General features: G+C 39.3%; 1 protein-coding gene across 5 annotated transcripts in view; it reads left to right on the top strand.

Moving 5' to 3' along the window:
• The window catches only part of PIGN (phosphatidylinositol glycan anchor biosynthesis class N), a 111,343-nt gene extending 90,089 nt beyond the window's left edge, over positions 1-21,254 (top strand). For 4 of the 5 annotated variants that reach the window (XM_074826689.1, XM_074826718.1, XM_074826699.1 and 1 more), the window contains exons 22-29: positions 1,918-2,020; positions 4,187-4,273; positions 6,966-7,021; positions 7,470-7,545; positions 8,850-8,923; positions 11,636-11,678; positions 13,388-13,440; positions 20,850-21,254. In XM_074826689.1, the coding sequence (XP_074682790.1) occupies positions 1,918-2,020; positions 4,187-4,273; positions 6,966-7,021; positions 7,470-7,545; positions 8,850-8,923; positions 11,636-11,678; positions 13,388-13,440; positions 20,850-20,973 (616 nt within the window). In that variant the 3' untranslated portion in view covers positions 20,974-21,254. Of the gene's footprint in view, positions 1-1,917; positions 2,021-3,250; positions 3,410-4,186; positions 4,274-6,965; positions 7,022-7,469; positions 7,546-8,849; positions 8,924-11,635; positions 11,679-13,387; positions 13,441-20,849 lie in introns of those variants that run through there. The other variant, XR_012623537.1, reaches the window with a different exon arrangement.
• The last annotated feature ends 1,190 nt before the right edge of the window (positions 21,255-22,444 follow it).

Raw genomic sequence — 22,444 nt, 5'->3', positions numbered from 1 at the left:
GAATAAAAGACAACTCTTTGGAGCTTGTAAATGAAGAAAACATTGTGTCAGCCAACCCTTTTTCTTCCAGACTCAGTAGCTTTTAAGAGCATAATTAATGGGGAGTACAGGAACCATTCTTTCCGCCTTCCTTCCCACTTATCCTCTGGATTTAGTTACACTGGAAAATTAAGTGAAATAAAATATCTTCCAGCAGATATTTTGCAATAGCTGCCTCTTGTGGATAGCCTCATTTTAGATGAAGCATCTATTTTATTTTTTTTTTAATCTCCTGCCTCCCCTTCCTCCCACTTCCCCTTTAAGATTTTGATCTTAATCTTACTCCTGTCTGCACACACACTTTTACACTTAACCTTCTTAGCCCATCCTGGCTACTGGATAAAGCATGAATGTTGTTCTCTCTGAGGCTGGTAACCTCCCTCTTTGTGTTTTGGTCCTACACCAGACCACTTAAACGCTGAGAGCTCTTTGCTGTCTTCATACAATTCAAATAGACGAACAAATTTTGGAACAATTCTTTTTTTTAAAAACAAACAAACAAAACAACTCCAGAACAACCCATCATAGCAAAAACAAGGTACTCTATGCCAAAGGAATACATTCTTTCTCTCTTCAGTGCTCTGTTATACCATGTGATGATAACCCAGCACATTGCCCAGGTAATTACAGCACCTCTCTGGATGCAGTTAAGTGGGAGTATTGAAGCCAGCTGAAGAGCATGATTGCATACAACCAGTTGTCACTGACTCAGTTGAAGATACTCAATTTGTAGACAAGTGTAGACCATTGTGTGGATTGTAGGTACTTTTGTTACTGACAACCTAACCATTGTTTTCTTCATCTTTAACTGCTTGTCATTCTGACAATTAAAGCAGAAATGTCTCCAAAATTTTTTGTTCCAGTTTGAAACTGCTTTGTAACTACAGAAGTGGGGAGGCACATCAGAAACAATACCAAGATTAACTGCCATGATTTTTTTATTTTTAGACAAATAAGTGTGTGTCCAAAGGGGGAAAAAATATAAAAAGAAAAAAATTTACAATCTTGTCAGTATTAGTGTCAGTATCATAATTTTATCCTGAAAGAAAAAAAACCTGAGAGGCATCATGAAATGCAACTGACATGTAGGAGGCAAGGAGAAACTAATATTATCCAATAGCAGTCTACACCCCTAAATTATCTGGGCATTTTAATCTCTCATGTAAGTACACTCATTGTTTGCTATGTTTGAGTGTTGTAGGAGCCAGAAGTACTCCTCTGAGATTGGGGGGGTATAGCTCGAACAGCTTAGCAGCCTTGGTTAGAGTGTGACTTGATGCTGCTATTGCGATGGATTGGTATATAGTAAAGAAAAGTACGTTTCACTTCAGTGAGATGTAATGCTCTTTTTATTATACAGATGCTTCTCTCCTTGGAGCTAGACTGAGATCACCAGAATGAGTTTGTGTGATCAGGTCCTAAAGAGACACAATCTCTTAATTGCTGTCTAGGTTGGACTGTAACCTCTCAGTTCCAAATAGCTCTCATTACAAAATTTTCCATTGTGCAGAAAATGGTGCCAAATGTGTTTCTTTTTTTCCTCTTTCTTTGAAATTTTATTCCAGTTTTGTTAAAATTAATCATGTCACAAAGGGCACTCATCCAGTGTTGTGGCAGCCATCAAATGAGAAAATGGGTGCAAAATATGACAAAGCTGAAGCAGCCTCTGTTTCTCCTACTTCTACCATTAATTACTGTATGGCTTTAAACTTCAACCAGTCAACTGTGGGTACTTCTCAAAAATGGGGAGAGAAGGAGGAGAATGCCACTAGGTGTTTGTTATATCATTTGTGTGAAGAAAAAAGAAAAGAAACACGTCAGTATTTGATGTTAAATAGTTGTGACTGCAAGTACTGTCATTATTATGTTACTCTTCAGGTATGAAGCTCTGTTTCCACTGGTGCTGTCTGGTTTGATGTTTGTGTGGATAAGTATGGAGCAAGAAGCACTGCAGCACTATGGTCTTTCACTCAAACCAAAGGTAACAGTGTCACATAGCTATAGCACATTTTATCTTTTCTTTTCCTTGAGGATATAATAAATATTCTGAATGGTTTTATAGAGCAACACTTTGCATTTCTTTAAGTTTGGGAAGCCAGTATCAGCTGTTTTATGAAATGAGAATGTGACCTTGTAGGAGAGGTTTGTAATTTATGTTATTGAAGATATTCCACACCAGAGCCATTTCTAGGAATGTAGGAAATCAGTTTGACTTAGTGGTACGTTCTGTAGGCTACAAAGCTCTGTTCATCAAGCGTAGTGCTAATTCGGCATAAGGTACAGTAACTCTTTATATGTAATGTCGCTGTACTTTTTTTATTCTGATGGCAGAGTTATGAGTGAGAGACTGAAAAGAAATAATTTGTTTCCTGAAATGACCCACATGAAATACCAGAAATCTTAGTTTGACTTTGTCCTTCCACTCTTTCTTCAAGAACGGAGTTTTATTTCTGATTAGGCAGACAAGGAGCTGGAGACTGACTTGAATCTACCACCTCCTCAGATTTGCCTGGAGAAGAGAGAGTTTTGTAATCAGTGCAACTTCTTTCACCTTAAAATTTAGTATATTGTCAGCAATTGTCAAAGCCCATGCTGCTCACACTGCTACTTAGCTTTTAGATTAGGTCAAGGGTTAAACAAACTGTGGCTATGCCGTTGATTCGGTTAGATCTGAAGTGCTAGTTGCAGAGTCATCTGGGTGAGTGAAGCCAGGCAGGCAGGTGTGCAGCACAGCTCTCTCCCACTCTCCGAAATATGCCGTCCTTGGTGCAGGTCACAGAGAACCTGGGTACAGATGCGTGGGAGTGGCCAGAGTCACTTGTAAGACAAGTGGTAGTACACATCTTTCCTTCCTTTTGCAGCTCATAATAATTAGGGAGAGGTGCCGGGAGGTGAAATCTGAGTGAAGGCCGTCACCACAGTGGACCTGGCACATACTGTGGTTTTGTGGTTCTCCTGCAAGGAAGACAGTTTTAAAACTTGAGAGAGATCACGTTTTACGAATTCAAGGCTGAATATCAGAAATGAAAACAGGAATTGCTTTTTATTTATGCTACATATGTATTTTGTGTGAGCATGTTTTGTAGTGTCTTAAGTGATAGAAAAGGAATCTGTATGTAAAAATGTACACTTAGTGCAAGGCTGTGATTGCAACCAGAGGTTTCTAGCACAGCATAGTCATCTGTGGGATGTACTTTCTCTTCCACTCTAGAACCTTGTCTACCTTTTTCGTCTTGTTACAAGTCATCTGTGATGCTTGCCTGTCTGATGGTGGTCTGATGTTCTGTTTGTTTTAAAATAAAATTCTATTAAAGCAATATTAAACAGTGATGAACACTTCATTAATCAAAGGCAAATGAAAAGAACATAGGTAAGCTGTAATTAAGTTTTCTGTTGTTACTCCCTGTATGTCATCTGACTTTTGGTTTCAGGTTAAAGGAACAATCATGCTTACCCCTGCTTCCCATTTTTAGGTTAGAAAAATCATCTATAGAATGCCTGTTAATATAAGCCACAAAGTAAATCTTATATTAGAGAACCCATCTTAGTTCTCTGATGATGTGAGATTATTTTTAATTAAAATGTTGTCAGTGTTGAATGTCTATTACTTGAATTTTTTCTTTTCCCCAGTGAAAAGGAGTTCATTGACCTCTTAAACTCTGTGAAGACAATTTCTCTTCAGGTCAAGTGATACTGTGCTGAGAACTAGTGAAGGAGATGGAGAATATTTTAGTATTCTCACTCACAACATAAGTCAACTGAGGATAATTGCAGTCTTTTATTTCTGTGGGTCTTTATCCACATGCTCATGTGAGCAGTGGAAGTGTGTGTGTGTGTGTGTGTGTGAGGAATATTTATGATGAAAAAAGATGATGATAAGTCTAAGGCATAGAAATTCGTTTTTAGTGTAGATATCAGCGGAAGATCCACTGTTCATTTGATCATTTCACTTGTACAGTCTTTCTGGCAGATTCATTAAAGTATAATGAAAATATGGGAAAGGTTTGCAGTGTTCATCATAATACTACTTTAATAACAGCTGATAGGGAAGGAGGTTTATTTCTAATTCATTTCAGTAAAAATATGGTGGTTCTATCAAAGTACATCAGTTGATATTTCATATTGATTTCTTCTGCTGTCTTTCTAGCTTGCTGTTTTCAACTTCTCCTATGCTACTGATATAACTCAGTTTCGACAACTCCACCTAGATGATGTCCGCAGGGCTTTCTTCTTTGTATCCTTTTGCCGGTTGCTGTGTTCCAGGGAAAAGATGGATTTGTTTCAAAAGACCCCACAATCAAAATTTGTAGACTGGAAACAGAACCTGGTGAAGATAATTCAACCAATGTTGGTCAAAAGACAGTTGGTCTCGCACGTTATGTTTTTTGATAAAGTAGTAAAAAATTCAGTATAAACTGCACTGTTTTGGAATCTGGCTCCTTGGCCACTTTGAAAAGTTTGGTCTTTTAAGACCACTACAGTTGAGGTAAACTTTCTTCTAAGGAGACGTTCTCAGTTTGGGGTTTTTTTATTACATTTTGGCTGGAGGGAACTCATTCAACCTTCACAAACCAGTTGGAAAAGATGATATTAGAGTTATTCTCATTTTGTCATTTTTAGAGTATGGCAGTGTGTTAGGAAGAAAATGTTAGGGGGCGGGCATTGGCCATGGCCAGGCAGATGAGATGAGGAGGAAGGTTCCTGCAGACTCTTAGTGAAACGTGTTCACAGAATCTGGCCTAGAATTATTTATATCACATGTGGTTTCTGCTGTTAGAAATGATATGGGCCTGGGCGGAAAGGGCTGTTTGTTCTTGTTCACTTCATAGCAGTTATTTTGCATTACTGTAAGTGAAACTACAGCTGATTTTTTCTTTTAATACTGTACAGACTTGATAACATTGTAATTTTTCTCTTCCTTTTCTGCATGGGACTGCAGTTAAGTGAGAGGTATTTGGCAGCAAGACTGATGGGTGTGCAAGCGGGAGAGAAATTATGAGCAAGTCTAGAACATACGGGTTTCTAGTGCAGGTGGGTTATCACAGCTGGAGCTGAGGAGGGAGTTGTCTCAATACTGGTTCTTGCAAAACCAGGCTTTATAGTTCATAGAATAACCAAATCTGAGAGGGTGGATGATAGTTGCAGAGTCTACACTGCTGGAATTTGGGACAACTTTGTTGTACATTGGGAACCTGCAGCAGAGGAAGCGTGACAGATACTGACCTCATTAAGAAGGCAGTTCAGTGCTAAGGAAGGAGGCAAACCAATTTGCTAGGTGTTGAACTTTTGTGTTTGCTTTAGAGTATACCTGAAAAGCAACTGAGACACCCTGCAGTAAATTTATCAATTTCATTTGCTATTCTGCTATTTTAACAAAAAATAAGTAAAGCTACTGCCGTACCAGATGCTAAAAATTAGCCAAAACAAAAACCAAACAATGCAATTGTATTTTTTAAAGCTCCAGCATTGTACTACTTTAATCTAACACTTGAATGTAGCACTATTTTAATCTCATCTTAATCTAAAACACTTGAATGTATTTTATTGAACTCCTGAAAAAATACACAATTTGCATCTCTCATTTGCAGAGACCGGATATGATACACACCTGCTCAAAAGATGTTGTGTTTTTTTTAGTTTAGATGCTGTTTAATGTTTAGAAATAGTGGTATTAGAAGAGAAACCTTTTCTACTAGAGCAGTCACATTGCAACTATAACCCTGTGAACTGTATATTTTAAGATTGCCTCAAGGTTCCTATATAGGGTCCAAGTCAGTATGTGCTGAAGGACCTTATAGCCTGATCTTCCAGAAGAAGATTCAGATTGCTTATGCTTAGCATTCTGATTAGACCTATGTACTAGTGGTATTTTTTTATTTTATTGCAGAACTGTTGTTCTTATAAATCTTAACTGGCAGAACTGCGCAATGCTGTTAGACTGCTGTGTTACTAAACTTGAAATTATGTGATACTCTTGGGAAGCATAATTTCTTTCTTTATGCTGACCTAATCCTTCCAAAATATAGCATGTAGAATCCCAGTGATTCTGCTGAACAGTTGGTAGCATATTGTTTATGCAAAGACTTAAATGATCCAGTGCAGGAGCTGTAACGGGAGCAGAAGGACCAGAGGGAGCTCTGGCAACAGCAGCCATCGTCACTGACTAACCCTCTGCCTGATGCAAAAAAGCAGTTAAAAAAAATTCTTTGACTGAAGAGATGTGAGCTGTAATGGGCCCCAATGAGCTCAGGAGGTAGAATAATATCTTTCATGGGCTTGTATAGCAGCAAGTGTTGTACCTAGATGAAAAGGGTAGGGTTTATAAAAAAACTTCAGCTATACAGATCCTGCCAGAGTTGTCCTCCCTCCCTCAAGTAAGGAAAAAAAAAATGGGAGTCCTGTGTTGCAATGGATAGACTCAACATAACCTTTGGACAACAAACCTATGGGAGGGATAGCATAGGAACCTCCAGTCTTGTTTCATAGCCAACTACCTCTTCCACGATCAATTCCTTAATAAAGCCATCTCTTTTGGTGTGCGGTACACCTACATCTGTCACTACTTTCTGTAAAAGCATGTGTGTTTGAATGCACAGCTGGGATTGTGGTCCAGGGATGTTCCTATCTTGCTAGGTAAGGGCCCGGAAAAAACAAGTTGCAGCTTTCTGGCAGGGGCCTCAAAACAGACTCTAATATCTTACCCAGGCAGTCCCTGACTTTTAAAGTTAACATAGTCATGTGTGAAATCTTGAGAAGAGCTAGGCAATACTTTGGATTTCTTAATGCAGTATAGAATTGTAATAGTGGGTCAGCTTCTTGTAGTTTCATGATAGAATTTTGAAAGTGAATTGGAATGAAGGGGGGAAAATGCTGGTTGTGTTTTACTGTAACCATTTCTGTGATGTATTTTCCTTAAATACCTCTAGGTTTTCTTTATAGTGACAGCCTTTTTTGGCACCGGAAACATAGCTTCTGTTAACAGGTAAATTTTATTCACTGATTTGAGACACAGGGTACAAAAAATTGTTCCTGCACTTGACGCACTAAATATCAATTCGGTTAGCAAAATCAGGGCAGCAGAATTAAAGAAATAGTCAGTGGAATGATGATAACAATTTATTTCATTTCTGCTCTCTGTAACATGTTCCCTAAGAGCCTGAGCTTGTTGGTTACGAGGTCGTCTCAATTTCCATTAAAAGTTATTGGCAGTGTGAGCAGAGAGAGCTCAGCTGCTCACCAACAGCTGACACAAGCTGAGAAAAATTGTAAAGGAAAAAAAGTGAGGTAGGCAGTCCCTGATAATATTTGAGCAAGAGAAGAGAAAGTTGTTTCAAAATTTATATATGCACAGTGTAATACAGGTATAACTAGGTGCTCTGGTTTTTTTAATGCAAAATGCCATTTCAAAGATATTTTTCATGTTTCTCCAGTTTTGATCCTGCTTCTGTCTATTGTTTCTTGACTGTGTTCAGTCCCTTCATGATGGGAGGCTTACTTGTGCTGAAGGTTAGTAATCTTACCCTAGTAAGGTAAGAACTGTTTAATAAATAACATATCATGTACAGGGTTGTTACTTTGCAATTTACAAAATCATGTATATGTATTTGAGCTTCATCAGCCTTCTTAACCATGTGTGAAGCTTTCAGCCTTTGTTGTGTTACCAGAGACAGATCCTTCTGTTTCCCAAAAGAGAGAAGCTAAAGTGCATGGAAGTAAAATTTAGCTGAATTAGATCTGTTTATTGTATTAAAATGGAAATTTTAAATGTTGCAAAGATTAAATTATTTTAAAAATTATAAGCTTTCCCTATAGTATAATATCTACAGAACCATTGAGGATATATATTTTTTATTAGCTCTGTCTACATTACATTAAGTACAGGCTTTGAATGCTCTACTGATTAGATTGTCATTTTACAATTAATATTATTTTTTAATAGTCTATCAAAAATTGGATTGCACTTTTTGTTTGCAGGCAAGATGCAGGAGGTCTTTTCTAATATTTGAGTAAGGGATCTGCCAGAGGAGTAAAGAGGCAAACAGGAAGGGAAACATAGAATTTATGGGTTAATTGCTAAAATAAGCAGTATTTCCTCCCTCTGCCTTTCTGCTGCTTCTGTCCCAAGGAAAGCAGTCTTAAGTTACAGGTGTACTACGTGTTATACTGCAGGACATAAGTCAGTAATGCAAACCTTCTGGATGCAAGAGAACAGGTTTTAGCAATGCATTTACACTACTGATTTAAGGATTACAAGTCAGCTTTGGAAAGAGCAAAAGGCAACATTCACGTTTCTAACTTGTTTGTTTGTTTGTTCTTAATTTACTGAACAGTTTACATTTGCTTGACTTGATGTTGGAGGGGCAGTGTGATCCTTGCCTTACTGAATACATTCTATCTTCAGATTTTTTCGTGGTTGAGATGAGATTGTCCTATTACACTTGGAGCTCTGCAGCCTGTCCCATGAGACATTGGATCTGAATAGTTCTGTTTTCTAGCCTTATTGAAGTATTTATCACTAGTGCTAAAATGGATTAATTAAGTGAGGATCATTAATGTGTTTTAATTATGGTTTTCCATATTGCCTTATGGCTTATTTCACTGCAGTTCAGCTATGACTATGGAAGGGGTTTTTTATTCATTTACTAAATGTACTTCCTGCAAAATGAGTTTCTACCCTTTCTTGCCAATATTTTATTTTTGTAACATACACATTCTGTGATAATTTCAAAAGCAGGAAAATATTTCCACAACCTGCCAGGTTGTTTTGTAAATATGGCTATAAACCAAAATGTAGCTTGTGTTTTAAACAGGTTGTAATCCCCTTTGTTCTGGTATCATGTGCTTTTGAAGCTGTTCAAGTCACAACACAACTGTCTTCTAAAAGGTACAGTAAATGCTGTTTCTGCATTAGTAAGGTTTTCAAATCTATTTTGCAAGAATTCAGAATTGTCAAATCTCAGTCTAAATTTAAAAAAAAACCCAGTAGATCATATTGTTACCTTTATTTGTTATTATGGTTTGGGGTTTTGTTCAGTGATTTTTGCAAGCTCAGGAATTCTTTTCATAGTGATAAATGAGTATAAATGGAAGTGTTGGCCCTGTCTGAAACAATCAGATATTTAATATTCTTTGTTTGTATTCTGATACACAGAAGGAGCACTTTATAATATTTTTAAAGTAACCCATTTATAATGTAACCAGTTTATAGCTTTATAGCACCGACCTCATCACAGAAAGCATTTAAAAAAAAAAAGGCTGGATGCCTGTCCATTGCAGTTCAGTGCTTCCTAGGTGTGTTCAGTATTACATATTTTTTTCAATGACTGCTAGTCCTTTCCCCCATCTCTAAAGACTTTTCAGAGAGAATGTGACACGGGTGTCCAGCCTTGCAGAGTGCTGTATCCAGACTTGAAATACCCTCACGCTTTTCACTGTCTCAAAATTTGTATTAACTGTTAGCCCTCCCTACCCCTTTCAGTGGACCCAGTGCACATGACTGAATCCCCTGCTCATCAAGTGAGATTACGGATGGTGCTGAGATGGAGAAGGTCCCTGTCAGCCATGCGATTTTGAATTTGTTACCATGGGATGTTGTGTGGGGTTGACAAAAACTCTTGCTGTCTGTGGCAGGGGGACCGCAGGGACTCTGTCCTGCATATTGCAGGAGGAAGCTGCCTTTGCTCGGTGTGGTGACCTCTGCCTTTCTGTTTGTTTTCATCCTGCCTGTGCCCTGCCTGTTGTCTCCTTCTACAACACCCCACGACACTAACAAGGGACAGGGCATCCTGAAATCTGACTTCTTGTTGGAGGGATGGCACAAGGTTCACCATCGCTTTTACATTCTCTGCCTTAGCTGTGTGTGCAGTGTACTTGGGCTGTTCCTGGACCCCCAAGGAAGAGTATTCGTCCTTCTCACTAAGACTTATACGAGAGCAGGGCTGCATTGAGGAATTGGGGTTGCTCAGAAGACCAGCTAACAATTTCCATTTTTAGGGCTCAGGCATCATAAAGGTCAGCATTTCCTAACTTGTGAATGCTTGCCTTGGCAACACTGGTGATATTGCAAGCTTTTATGGAATGTGCATCAGAGTGTGTGAGAGGGGAAACAATATCAACTTCTTAAACCAGGGGACATGAGTACATCTGTGCCGCTTTATGAGGCTGTGGTTGTAAGACCAGCTGGTATTTGTGCCAGCTTCATTTAGCTGTGCTCAGGTAACAGTAGCAGTGATACTGCCACAGCATCAGCCTGGGAACGAGGCAGAAACCACAAGACGCCCCCAGGATCCCTGGAGAGGTTGTGCTCTGATTGTCAGAGCGTCCTGAAGTCTGTGCTGCACTCTTTATTGCTCTTGCTGCCCCTGCTAGATAAATTAAGTCCTCACAGGAGACAGTCTTGTCTTTGCAGTGTATAAACATGCCCTGAAATTAGTGTTGTCCTTCTGTTGTGAAAGGCTTCCTGCAGTTCAGAAGGGCAAAAAGTAGTTTTTTGTGATTTGGACAAATTGCTCCTGAACTCCCTGTTTACAGATTAAATTTCTTTTGCTGTTCATGGGGAATGTTCTGTCAGAATATGTTCTTGGAGCTTGCCTATGAAAACAGGCCTCTAGCTGAGTGCCTCCTAGGCACTACAAGATTGCAACATCCTATCCAAGCCATAGGTAAGTGGAGGAAGGCCTTTCGGTGCATCTGAGCTACAGCTGGTTTGTTGCATCCTTATTTACTAATGAAGCATAGCTGACCTAGGCAATATCAGAAACTTCCTCATCAGGAGTCATTGGTATGGGTGTCCCTCCAGTACATGTTCATGCAGCGCTGCAGCAGGACATTTTCCCAAAAAAACCCTTGTGGATTTATGATGGTAGTACTGATAAATTAACTGTATTCTAGTTAAAGACTTTTCAGTTAATGGGTCAGCTGTTTGCAACATTGCTTCAGTGTCATTAACTTAGAAACTAGTTTTAACCAGTTATGGCAATTGCTTTCATGTAATTTAGGATTTACATAGTTTAATGAAAAGAAGATTAGGTTAATGGGGGGAAAAACTAGCTCTCTGTGCTCCCTCCTGGTTCTTTTTACTGGCCGCAGCCTACTTTCCAGAAGTAACCTGCTGCCTGACAGGCCCATGGGTTTGGGAGCGTGCTACCAAAATGCTGGGTGTTCTCAGAGCAGTTTACGGGCACCCAGGGCTTGGTAAGTGGGGTGAGCACCATCTTTAGCAGTCTCCTACCCACCAGGGTGCTTGTCAGGATAGGACTGATGAGCTCAGGTATCTGTGGGCAGGCGCTGTTTGTAAGATGCTCTTGTTCTCTGGTAAATGACTCGTGTTAGATTCCTTTGTAGCAAAATTGAAACTCTGTTAATGTGAAATGTCTTTTTCAAGCAGGGTGGGATTACAAATGCCAGATGTTCTAGCCATATATTTTAACTGTTCTCTAATAAACTGAAATCTATCTGACTCATTGAAAGGCAAGTGCAAGAAATCATATCTTATTTTAATTTCTTTATGGGGGTTTTAATAAGCTTTGTAACATCTGTGGCCATGAATAAAGGTTGATGGTCTGGTTCTCTTTTTTTTTTTTTCTTTTCTTTGCAGCCTTTTCCTCATTGTTCTTGTTCTTTCAGACATTATGGCTTTGGTAAGTTGTTGTTGCACATTCTCTTCAAATAAGATCAAGAACCAGAGAGCTCTCCTAACTCTATCTGGAGAGATCTGAATTTGTTTGAGACTTCAAAGTTTTTGTAACTAGGACAGTGAATCGGATTGAAATCCTAGCATAATTTAGAGATAAAACTCCTCCAATCACCGCTCTTTGAATTTCATGTAATTAATGCTTCTGAAGGAGCAATATTCTCATAATAATAAGAGACAAAAATGAAGTAATAAGTTATCGTTCAGAGTTTTTTAATGTGTTTTCCAATCAAATTCTTAGGAAGAATTTAAATAAGAATATCTGTTTTAGCTGTATGCAGTGTTTAGTTAATTTTTGAACCTTTTACTCACCCCACCTTCCCTTGAAAAAGAGAGGAAAAGGAGAAATGCATTACTCACCAACTCTGTTAAAGTTGTCGGAATCCAGGGGATTAGCTACATCCAAAGAGACACTTTGTGCCCTTTGTAATAAGCTGTTAGGAAATGCTATCTTCAGAAAGCTTGCATCCACAAACCAAGCCAGCTAAAACAACCCAAAGCTGAACAATATCCCGATGTAAATTTTACAGATTAAAAGTATGTTTTTGTTGCCCCCTCAAACTGTCTTCAGCCCAGCAAGCAGTGCCACTGGGTATCACAGGCTAAACAGAAACCTTTCCAAAGCAGCACATAGAGCTGGTGTTCTCACTTTGTACATGCTGGTTTAGTTTCATCCCTTTGGAGTAAGCATTCCTGATGTGATTTCCTTGTACAGTGTGATCTGTGGATCTCACCTGATAGGAAAAACAGTGAGCAAAAAGCCAAATAATGACTAATTTGTCTGTAGAGTAAGACATGAAGAAGGTATAGTTTTGTGTAGTTTCAAATAAATCTGTGTTACTAATCTGATTTTGGTAACTTCCACAGGAAAAGGATTGAAATATCAGTAAATCATACTCATAGCATTTCACTAATAAAATCAAACTAGACCAAAAGAAGAGTGCAGGCATGTAGTGGTGTGTAGCAGGCCTCAGTATATCCAGGTCTTATATCTCACATATTCTCCTATTTTGGTTTAACTATTTAAAAACAATTGGCAAATATGTACTTGGTGTGCAAAACAAAGTATTATCAGAGAGGTTTGATGTGCAGGAGCTGTGTATATGTCAAGAAATGAGAAAGTTGGCAGGAAAAAAAAGAACTGTTTTGTGGTCTTGAATCAATGTGGCCACCAGCTAGAATTTGGGGGATTCACTAATAGACAAGTGCTATCTTCTCCCAACATTATTCCCATTTTACAGCTGGGGAACTGCCAGAGTTGCCCAAAGAAATTTGTGGCAGAATTCCATGAGAACAATATGCAGCCTTCTCTCTGGCACTAGACATTATCTGGGATCCTGTTATTACAAGCAATAAGGTGACTTGGCTTTTCTTATTGAAAATGTTCTCTGCTGGTAATCTTCAGTTTCTTGCAAGCCCAGTTTGACAGAACTTAGTCCATCTTCAGCTGTTTGTGTCTGATACCATGTTAAATCTATTTCTGGCTCCTAGACTATTCTCTACTTTGGTCCAAATGAGTGTTCCTGGAAAGGTCTTGCCCTTGTTCTACTTGAAGAATTAGAGGCTTGGAGTAAACAGCCTGAAAACACGGTTTTTAATTTTGTGTTTCAAATTGTGCAATGTTGATGTACTAATCAAAGTTGTTTTATTTCCTAGCATTTTTTCTTTTTGGTTAAAGATTATGGAAGCTGGCTGGATATTGGAACAAGGTACAGTATTTTTTTGCCTCCATTGCATTTTTAAAAGGCTCATAGGTTAATACTGTTGTTTATCTACTCAGAACTCTTGTAATTTTTTCCAATTACTTTCCTTAATCTAATGCTTCGGTGGTGTTCCCTGTACTTAAAATGCATGTGCACGCATATGTGCACACGTATATATGTGTACATATATCCCAAGCTAAAACTTGTGTCTTAAAATCTGTTCCAGAGCAACATGGAGTAAGTAATGAAGCTAGCATGGCAAGAAACACAGTAGTAGGATTTGTTTGATTTCTAAAGAACGGTCATTATGCAAAAAATATTTTAATTACTGTTTTGCATTTTAATTAGTTGTAATCACTGTTACAATAACAACTTATCAAAATTGTTAATTGTCTTGAATCTAGTTAAGCCTCCATATACAATCCCCTGTGAATTAATGAACCTTGTGCAAATATGTTGGTGACTACCAAGACCCATGCGTTTATCCTCACCTTAGTTGGGAAAGAGTAAATCTGTAGCATTTAAACATAGAAATCACAGCTAAAACGAAAGAATTTCTTTTGCATTGAGTCGTACTAGACTCCACAACATACATCATGGGGTAGGTTTTTCAACTGTGTCTTATTTGTGAGTAGTCCAGAAATAACAAATACGAGGAATACACATTCCAGATTTACCTTCCATGAGCTGTGGAATAGATAATATGCTGTAATAAGTTTAGTAGGGAATGTGTTGTTAATTATCCAGCCAATCTGGTCACTTGACACTGGTATTTAAACAGCAGTTGAATAGTGACTCATTGTTAATATTCTCTTTAGCCTATATTTGCTCTGTGCTTTGCTGAGCCCTGACATTCCCTCTAGCGCATGCATGCGTGTACACACATGTGCACATGTGTTCTACCTGTTTTCTTTGAAGGTTCCTAATGCGAGGAGATACAGTTAGATCAAACAGTGGAAGCGATGCTTTAACATCACACTTCCTTTCTATGGTCAGTTTATGGTAAATCAGATGGCCTTTCCTTTGATTTGAATTCCTGTGCAGATTAACAAGGATATTAAAGACCTTAGAAAAGCTCTGTTCTGCTGGTCAAGAAGCTAATTGGGAGTTAGCAAGCAAAAATATAAATTATTGCAAGTACCCAAAAACAACTTCTCTGAAATATGGTCTTCATAGCATAGAAATTTACAACATTGATAGATTGTTGGATCCATTTCAGCTGGAAGTTTGCCTTATCCTGAAGAGTTTAGGGGAGCTCCTTATACACAACCGTAATTCTGCCTCTTCATATGTGTGTTTTGAGCACTGAAGAAAGCACTGAAAAAGTACTTTCAAAAGAATAATTTGTGATTAATTTTTAACGTGGTAATGCATAATGCTCAGGCAGCCTTAAATTTGTCATTACTTCACTTCTAAGTGCTTGACTTTGCCACCTGCGTTATTTTATTGTAGTCTATATATGTTTTATATGTATGTGTGTGTATGCACATGAGATAGAAATGACTGGGTTGCATAAGAAAAGAGGTGAAGTTATAGGTGCAGAGCTGAAGTGGTCCTTTTACCTAGCATGAGCAATATTTTGGCACCTGAACTTTCTCCTCTGACCGGATTTTTCATGTATGATCTTCAAGCTTGCAAAATTAGCAGGCAACAGTAGAAGATTTTTTTGTTTGTTTGTTCATTCCTGACAGGGAATATGAGCTTCATGGGTTTTTGGGCAATTCCCAAGAACAGTGGGAGAGAGATGCTAACATGGCTTTTTCCTGTCTTCCTGTTGCAACTCTAGTGACAGGTCTGTGGCATTCCCACTGCAGTGTTGTGTGTTGTTGCTTTGACAGCAAGGTCTGAAAATATCCCATCTCAGTTGACATTTTAGGTGTTGCCAAAATTTTTGCGAGAAGTCTGGGTCAGTTAAGGAAATGATGGCTCGAAACCTGTGTAGGATTTCATGGAACAAGGAACAAAGAATAGGAGCACCCTTAGGGACAGTTGCTCTCACCTTTTTTTTTTTCCTTTTTTTTTTTGAGACACTGATAGGAACTGTGTGTGTGTGCATGTGCAATTATCAGGATTCATTTTGTGTTACTAGTTACTACATCATTGAAATCACAGGTGGAAGAGCAGCAATTTAATTGCCCAGTGAAGATTAGTTCCTCTAAAGTCTTGTCAGAGTCCAGTGGTATATGTGCCGCATTTGCAAAGCTTCTGATGTATATTTCCATGTTAATTCTTTTTTGTGGTGATAGCTTTCTATGGATTTTCTAACTACCACGCTTCAAAACTTTCATATGTCCTCTCTTACTAATGATGTGCAAGTTCAGTAGGAAACCCTCATTAGGCAATACTTAGATATTCCAATGCCAGTTCTCAGAAGTTTCATGTGTAAGAGCTGTTTTTTTAAATCCCTTGTGATAAAAAGACCTTCACTGCTTTTTTATGGTGATGTTTTGTTTCCTAGTGGATCTCTGTCATTGTCTGGAAGTAGGGTTTGTTTACTGAACTAACATACTTTTTTTTTTCTTCTCTCAATTTCACCCCTAACTTCTGTTTTTACATCTCATTCTACCATGCCTTAACCACACTGCATGTCATTTTACTGTGCTTCATATCTGCCTTAACAATGTGATGTCTTTATTCTTCCAGCTGAATTCACCATGCCACTTAAGTACTATCTTTGAATTTAGAGACATTTCTACTTTTCCCACTCTTCCAGATCATTAATGAAATGCTGAGCAACAACAGGTCCAACATACAGTACTGTATTACCACATTCAGCAGATTATCAATGCACCATTGATTCCCTTCTCTCAGTAAATTATCAATTACCATAAATATTTATGGCTTCTTAGAAAGTTTTAAAGCCCCTTTGCTTAATGGTCATGCCAAAATCAATGTGAACTTGTTTTTCAGAGAGTGCTTTTCATTGTTTTTATATAATAACAGGATAATAATCTTGCAGTGAATGCAGAACTCAGCAGTGGCTTACGCAAGCTTCTGAGGTCTGCTAACCTTACCCTCTACCTATATATCTTGAGGTCACCCTAAATTGCATCATATGCCCTAGATGAACACACCATTATATTTCATAAATATAATTAAGCAGTTTTCCTGGTATTTTTGATATATTAGTGTGTAGTACATGATTATGAGAAGTTTGTTCGGACAGATCATTTTTGAATAACAGACAAATGGAATAGCTAGTTTTTCAGCTTGTCACTAAAATAATTTGTCTATGGCATAAAAGGTATGTTTATCTATGTAGATCTCTATAGATAGATATAAAGGCTATATCTATCTATACAGGATATACAATTTGTAAATAGCTGTATGTTCAGATAGTCAAGGTAAACTCTAAACCTTCTTTATATGACAGTATTATATAGTTTTACACAGACACATACTGTACTACTCCCTCTTTTATAACAGTTGCTGGCAGATAAAGATACAGTCTGAACTGTTTTGCAGTTTCAAAGTTCAGGGGACATAGATAAAGCACAGGAGACTGTTTTTTAGGCTTTAGGATAACAATCCATTTCAGGTTTGGGATGCTGGGGCTTCTAGGTCTGACTGTTAAAACAAAGATCTTGTAACTAGGAAGAAAACAGTGTTTACCAAGAATTTCTGAAACAGGAGCTAGGAGCGATGTGCTTTGTGATTTGTTTTGTGTGAAACAGAGGAGAGAGGGTGTGGGATCCTGGCTGGAAATGCAGGGAACTTAAAATTCAGAATCTAAATCTAGGGTCTCAGTGTGTGCTTGGGAACAATCCCCACCGTTCAAAGTAGCATGTCATGTAGAAGTAAGGTCCTCAGACTCTTCTGGAGAGTGCTCTTCCAAGTCCTTGCACAAGTTGGTTTTGTTTTACTTGTTTTATTTCTAGTGTTTTAATTGCTATGGTAACTTATTCCATCTTCCTGTCTTCCCAGCTTCTAATCAGGTCTGCCATCTTAGGAATTAGCCTGTCTTGGGAGAAAGCCACATTTTGGAGCAAGATTGATTCCCCCTGCTGCCCTCCCTCATTTTTTACTGACTTTGATTCTTCTTGTCTTTGATTAATACTTCTTACTGATGTACACTGTCACAAACAAAGCCAGGAGATGGTAGTACCTCATATGTTCTCCTTTTGGTTCCTTGCCACCAAAACAGGTGTCTTCCTCCCTGCAAAAAATTTTTCCTAGCACCAGTTGCCTGTTGACCTTGATCCATACATAGGGCACTCACCTTTCCATTGAACAGTGCCACCTTACCTTAGATCATCTGTGATCCCCTACACCAGCTACCTGTTCTCTACTGTTAGCTGTCCCTGCTCATCTCATCCTTTATAAGCATTGCTCCACTGTGCCCCACTATGCTATTCTCTTGTGCCTGTTTCACAGAATCACAGAATCATCTAGGTTGGAAAAGACCTTGAAGATCATCTAGTCCAGCCATAAAATGTTTATTGCCTCTTCTTCCTCCACATGGATCTAACTTGTCTGGAGCCTGGAATTTCGGTCCTTTTTCTTACTAGCTCAGGTTTGACTTCTGATGGAGTAAACTTCTTTTGACAATTACCTGCTTCACTGTAACTACAGATCCAGTCAAGGGTGCAGTTCTGGGTTTGTACAGGGATCAAGATTTTGCCACTGCTGTTGTGACATATACCTGTAAGAATCTTGCTTTGTTTGTTTAATTACAGCATTACCCCAGCCTGAGAACTAATTTACCAGGCAGAGCTGCCTGCAGGCACTGCAGTACCAGTTGCTGATAGCCCTAGAGATGCTGGCTGTTTGTAATTATGTGACAAGTAGACTGAAATTGTTTTTAATTGTGCTCTATGGCATAATATATATATATTTCTTTACTCCGAACATCTGATATTTTAATAAAGGAGCATAACTATTCAGCCTTTTGCAGTATAGCAAGGGACAAGTGTGCACAGCACTCTCTCTTTTACAAAAGTACGAAGGACCCAGTCCCTCGACTGACAGGTAGCTAAGCAGAGTTTGTGGAGACTTTTTTTCCTTTGAGAAAGCCCTTCTCTGTGCCCTCCAAAATCATTGATTAGCACCTGCATCTGGAAGAGCTCCTTTGGGGTGGACAGGAACTCAGATGTCTGTGTAAGGACCATGCTGATGGCAGCAAGTCACCGATCCTCTGGTGACTCTCTCAGGGTGTCTGTAGGAATAAAGGCAGGGTCTTCATTTGGCTTCTGATTTTCAGATTTCTCATTCAAGCTTTCTTTGAAAACTAGAAGGATAGTGGTGTTGCTACTTACATGAAAAACTGCAGTTCTGGTGCCAGGTGAGAAGGAAAGCTGAGGTGTTACCAGTAATGCATGAGACATTAAGCCATCCAGCTATTTAGCAGAGTGGCTGTTCCCTTAAGAGCCCTGCAAACTTCTGTACCTGTGGTGCTTTGTACAGTCCCCAAGGGCACATTATGCCATGAAGATAACTGCAACGAGGGTTTGACTTCCAGTTGGCAACATGTCCTTTCCCATGGAGAACTGAAATCAAACCTGTAACACACCCAGGTGGACTCCCAAGGGCAGCTGTTGAGGGAGTTGTGTTATCTTTGTTATTGTAAATGTGCTGTGAACTCCGAAGTCCGAAGTGCACTGACCAGGTGAAAGCAGGCTTTGTGCCTGACTTCATGCTCTTGCTCTGTCTTCTTACAGCTTCCCCACAGAAACAGGGCAGGAGTATGGCTCTTGTAGGCATGCTGCTCTGCTTAGCTAAAGCTGGAGAGGGGGAGATGCTTATAGGAGAAGCATGTAGGAAGGATGGTTCCTATCTGATACTTTAACCCTTGAGCTGTTCACATTAGTGAGTATTTTCAGTTGTGCTGCATACAAGTGGGAGTTTACACAGGTGTAAGGTGCAGGCTGTTGAGGTGGATTATGCTTGTTGAGGTCTGAACCCATTTGTGCTGGTGGATTTTTGTAATTGATTTCTTAGAACTATGTATTTTGAGCAAGGTATTTATAAGACCGTTTAGTCAGACTCAACTGAAACAGAAAAATCTTGTAGCATGAGTCAAGTCCCTTTCAGTGTTCTCCATCCACTTTGGTCAGACCTCAGCTCCTTTGGTTGCTGGTATCTGTGGGAGAACTCCTGTTCATGAACTTTCTGGATTATTTTTATTTTCTCACACTGGTTATTGGCCTAGCTTTGTTAAGAGCTAGTGCTTCTCCATTTCACAGAGCTAAATTGCACTAGGCTAGCACCAGTCTCAGGGTTGTGAGGATTGATAGCGTCAGCATTATGAGCTTTACTGCTCTTCTGTGGCTCAACTCTCAAATGGAATGAGGCCTCTGGCAGAAATTCCAGGTCATTAAACTGGCAAGTGCTTCTTGCAATCCCTTTTTGTGACTAAACTCAGACTTCATTGAGTCTGAAGTTACCCTACTCGTCCTAAAGAGCCGTTTGCCTTGAAATAGTGGGTATGGGTGCATGAGGAGGTATGGGTACCTCTTGTGTCAGAATGCCTATGCCTTCAGTAGTCCCAGGAAAAAAACAAACAGCTGCACTGGATGTGTGATGGACACGACTGCAGCAACTCTAGCCTGAAATGTCACTGTATTTGGAAAAATTCTAATTCCTTAATGGCTAGTGGTTTACATTAACAGCAGCTCAATTCAGACATTGAACACAAGATGCTGAATATCCTAGGTCAAGTCTCAGTCTGACCCTAAATAGCCCATCTGTAACACTAGTGAACATCAGGTACCAGAATTTGAGTGAGTGGAGAACAAGCTCTCTGCTTGTTATCCTTTTAATCGTTAGTGACTTAGGGTCTTCCGAACTCAGAAGCTGCATCTTCATATTGTGTTTATTAGCCACTCTTGAACTAATTTGTTTAATCTCTTTGAAACCATGTGTTACCACAGCAGAGAATTCTGCAGTTTTTAGAAATGTTGAGTGAAAAATAATTGGTTTTTTTTTCTTAAAGCTGCTCATCACTGGAATAATGTTTTCTCTAGAAATAAATAATCTGACTTGTTATTTCTCTGACATAAATAATCTGAGTTGTCTTACTACCAAGGAGTGTCTACCTGATGGCAAGTTCTCCCTAGATTCTGCATTGTCAGTTCACAGCAAATGCAAGTTTTGCAATGGTTTCAGTCACATATGTTGAATTACCCACTGGAATGAAAAATACACCCAGTACCTCTTATTCACTCGGTATATGCTTTAGTTGTGTTTTCTGTTGTCCCCACCATTTTATTTTGTCATTTTATTTTGATTTTTACATGATAGTGCTGCTATAATAGTTGTCATCTAGGAGCAGCATATATGAAATTACATACTAGGCCAATAATTAGGCCTGGTTAAAAAGAACTAAAATATTCAGAGGGTTGTTTATGCCAGGGGATTTTTTTACTCTGTAAATCTGCATTTTTCTCTCACTTCTTTTATTTGTCTTCTCCTTGCAGCATTAGCCACTATGTGCTGGTGATGTCATTGACCATATTTATGATGCTGATGAATGGACTGGCCCAGCTGCTAACTACACAGAGACTTGAACTTCCCAGAAGGACTAAACACCATTTCACATGATAAAGTGATAAATGTTTCTGCCTTGTTCCCATCCTCGGGCTTCCTCTGAACCAACATCCACCTCTGGAATGTAAATATAAGTGAATGGACTAAATTGCCAAGATCCCATCCAGGAATCAGAGTGCTCTGCTGATACAGATTAAATGCCATCCCATGACTGAAATTTGCATTTCGAGATTGCCATTTAGACATCAATGGGGCTAAAAAAGCCTCAGCTTTATTCTCCAAGTGTACATACTTCTTGAAAATAAAAGCAGCAACAAAATTATTTTTAAAAGAAATAGGCAACCATCTTTTGGGGGTTTTTTGGGTTGTTAAAACTTGTCTGCCAGCTGTTTGTCTCACATGCTTGCTCTCATTAGGAGTCTTCAAAGTCCTAGCTTCATTTCATGTCTCACATAAGCGTCTCACAGACTAAAGCATAAATTAAATCAGTCTGGGCAGATTGCTGATTTGTATGTAGCCGATGTGGCATAAGCATTTGAATATCTCTGAAACTGGCTATGCTTTTTGCAAGCTATGTCAATGTGCATGTGGGAATATGTTGAGGCAGGTTAAGACTGGTGTGCTGTGAGGCTGTTGCTGTAAGACGACAGCTTTTAGTGAACCTCGGTGTGAATTGCTGCCGCTGACTGTGCTCTCCTGCTGCCTCCTGTGCTTGGGCGGGCTGAGCAGTATGCCAGCTCAGGTAATTGATCCAAATGGAAAGTAACATGATTAAAAAACTGTAAAATAGCTTTCAAATTCTCTGGTCCAGCTCATGACAGGGCGGGCCGGAAGGTTAGGACTAATTGTGTCAGTGGCAGCCCAGAGTTGGATCACCATGAAGAGGTCATGAAACTGCAGGTGGAGTTGGTGGTTTGCAGAGAGTGATGCCACACGGAGGCTTTTTCCCTTGTTTTGACTTGTGTTCTGCTCCTGATTGCAAGCATCAGCCTGGGTAATGGTTGTGCCATGAATCAAACGCAGACACAGATCCCCTGGTGGTACACTGATTACAAGTGAGAGCAAAGAGCCAGGGTGCTTGGAGGCTCTGCTGTTGTGGATGTTCCTGGGGACCCAGTAACTATAAATCCATTGCAGGAGGCTTTGAGATAGACTTGTAACTTTGTAGCCCTCCCAACAGTAACCATCAGCTTCCCTATCACTAGCCTACAGTTGATTAAGGAGCACAAACTGCAGTACCCACCTACACCTCAATGCTTCGTCATTCCCTGAAGTCATCTGTTGCAAGAATTACACAAAAATTTAATCTCCTCAGCAGGAGGCCTGCACAGAGCTAGGTGTCCTGCCTTTGAATCAGCTTCTTCCATCTACACCATCAGTAAAAGGGCCGTTGAAGCAGATCCCTTTGGACAGTGAAGGAAGCAAGTGAAAGAAAAAGTTTTCTTCTTTCTGACCCACTGTATGATGACATCACTAAAAATTGTGCTGCTATGTAATATCCCGTGTCACACTCCCAACTTGCAGC

This window comes from Strix aluco, chromosome 1 (assembly GCF_031877795.1).
Source record: "Strix aluco isolate bStrAlu1 chromosome 1, bStrAlu1.hap1, whole genome shotgun sequence".
NCBI classification, from domain to species: Eukaryota; Metazoa; Chordata; class Aves; order Strigiformes; family Strigidae; genus Strix; species Strix aluco.
This window is presented reverse-complemented; position numbering and strand designations above follow the sequence as displayed.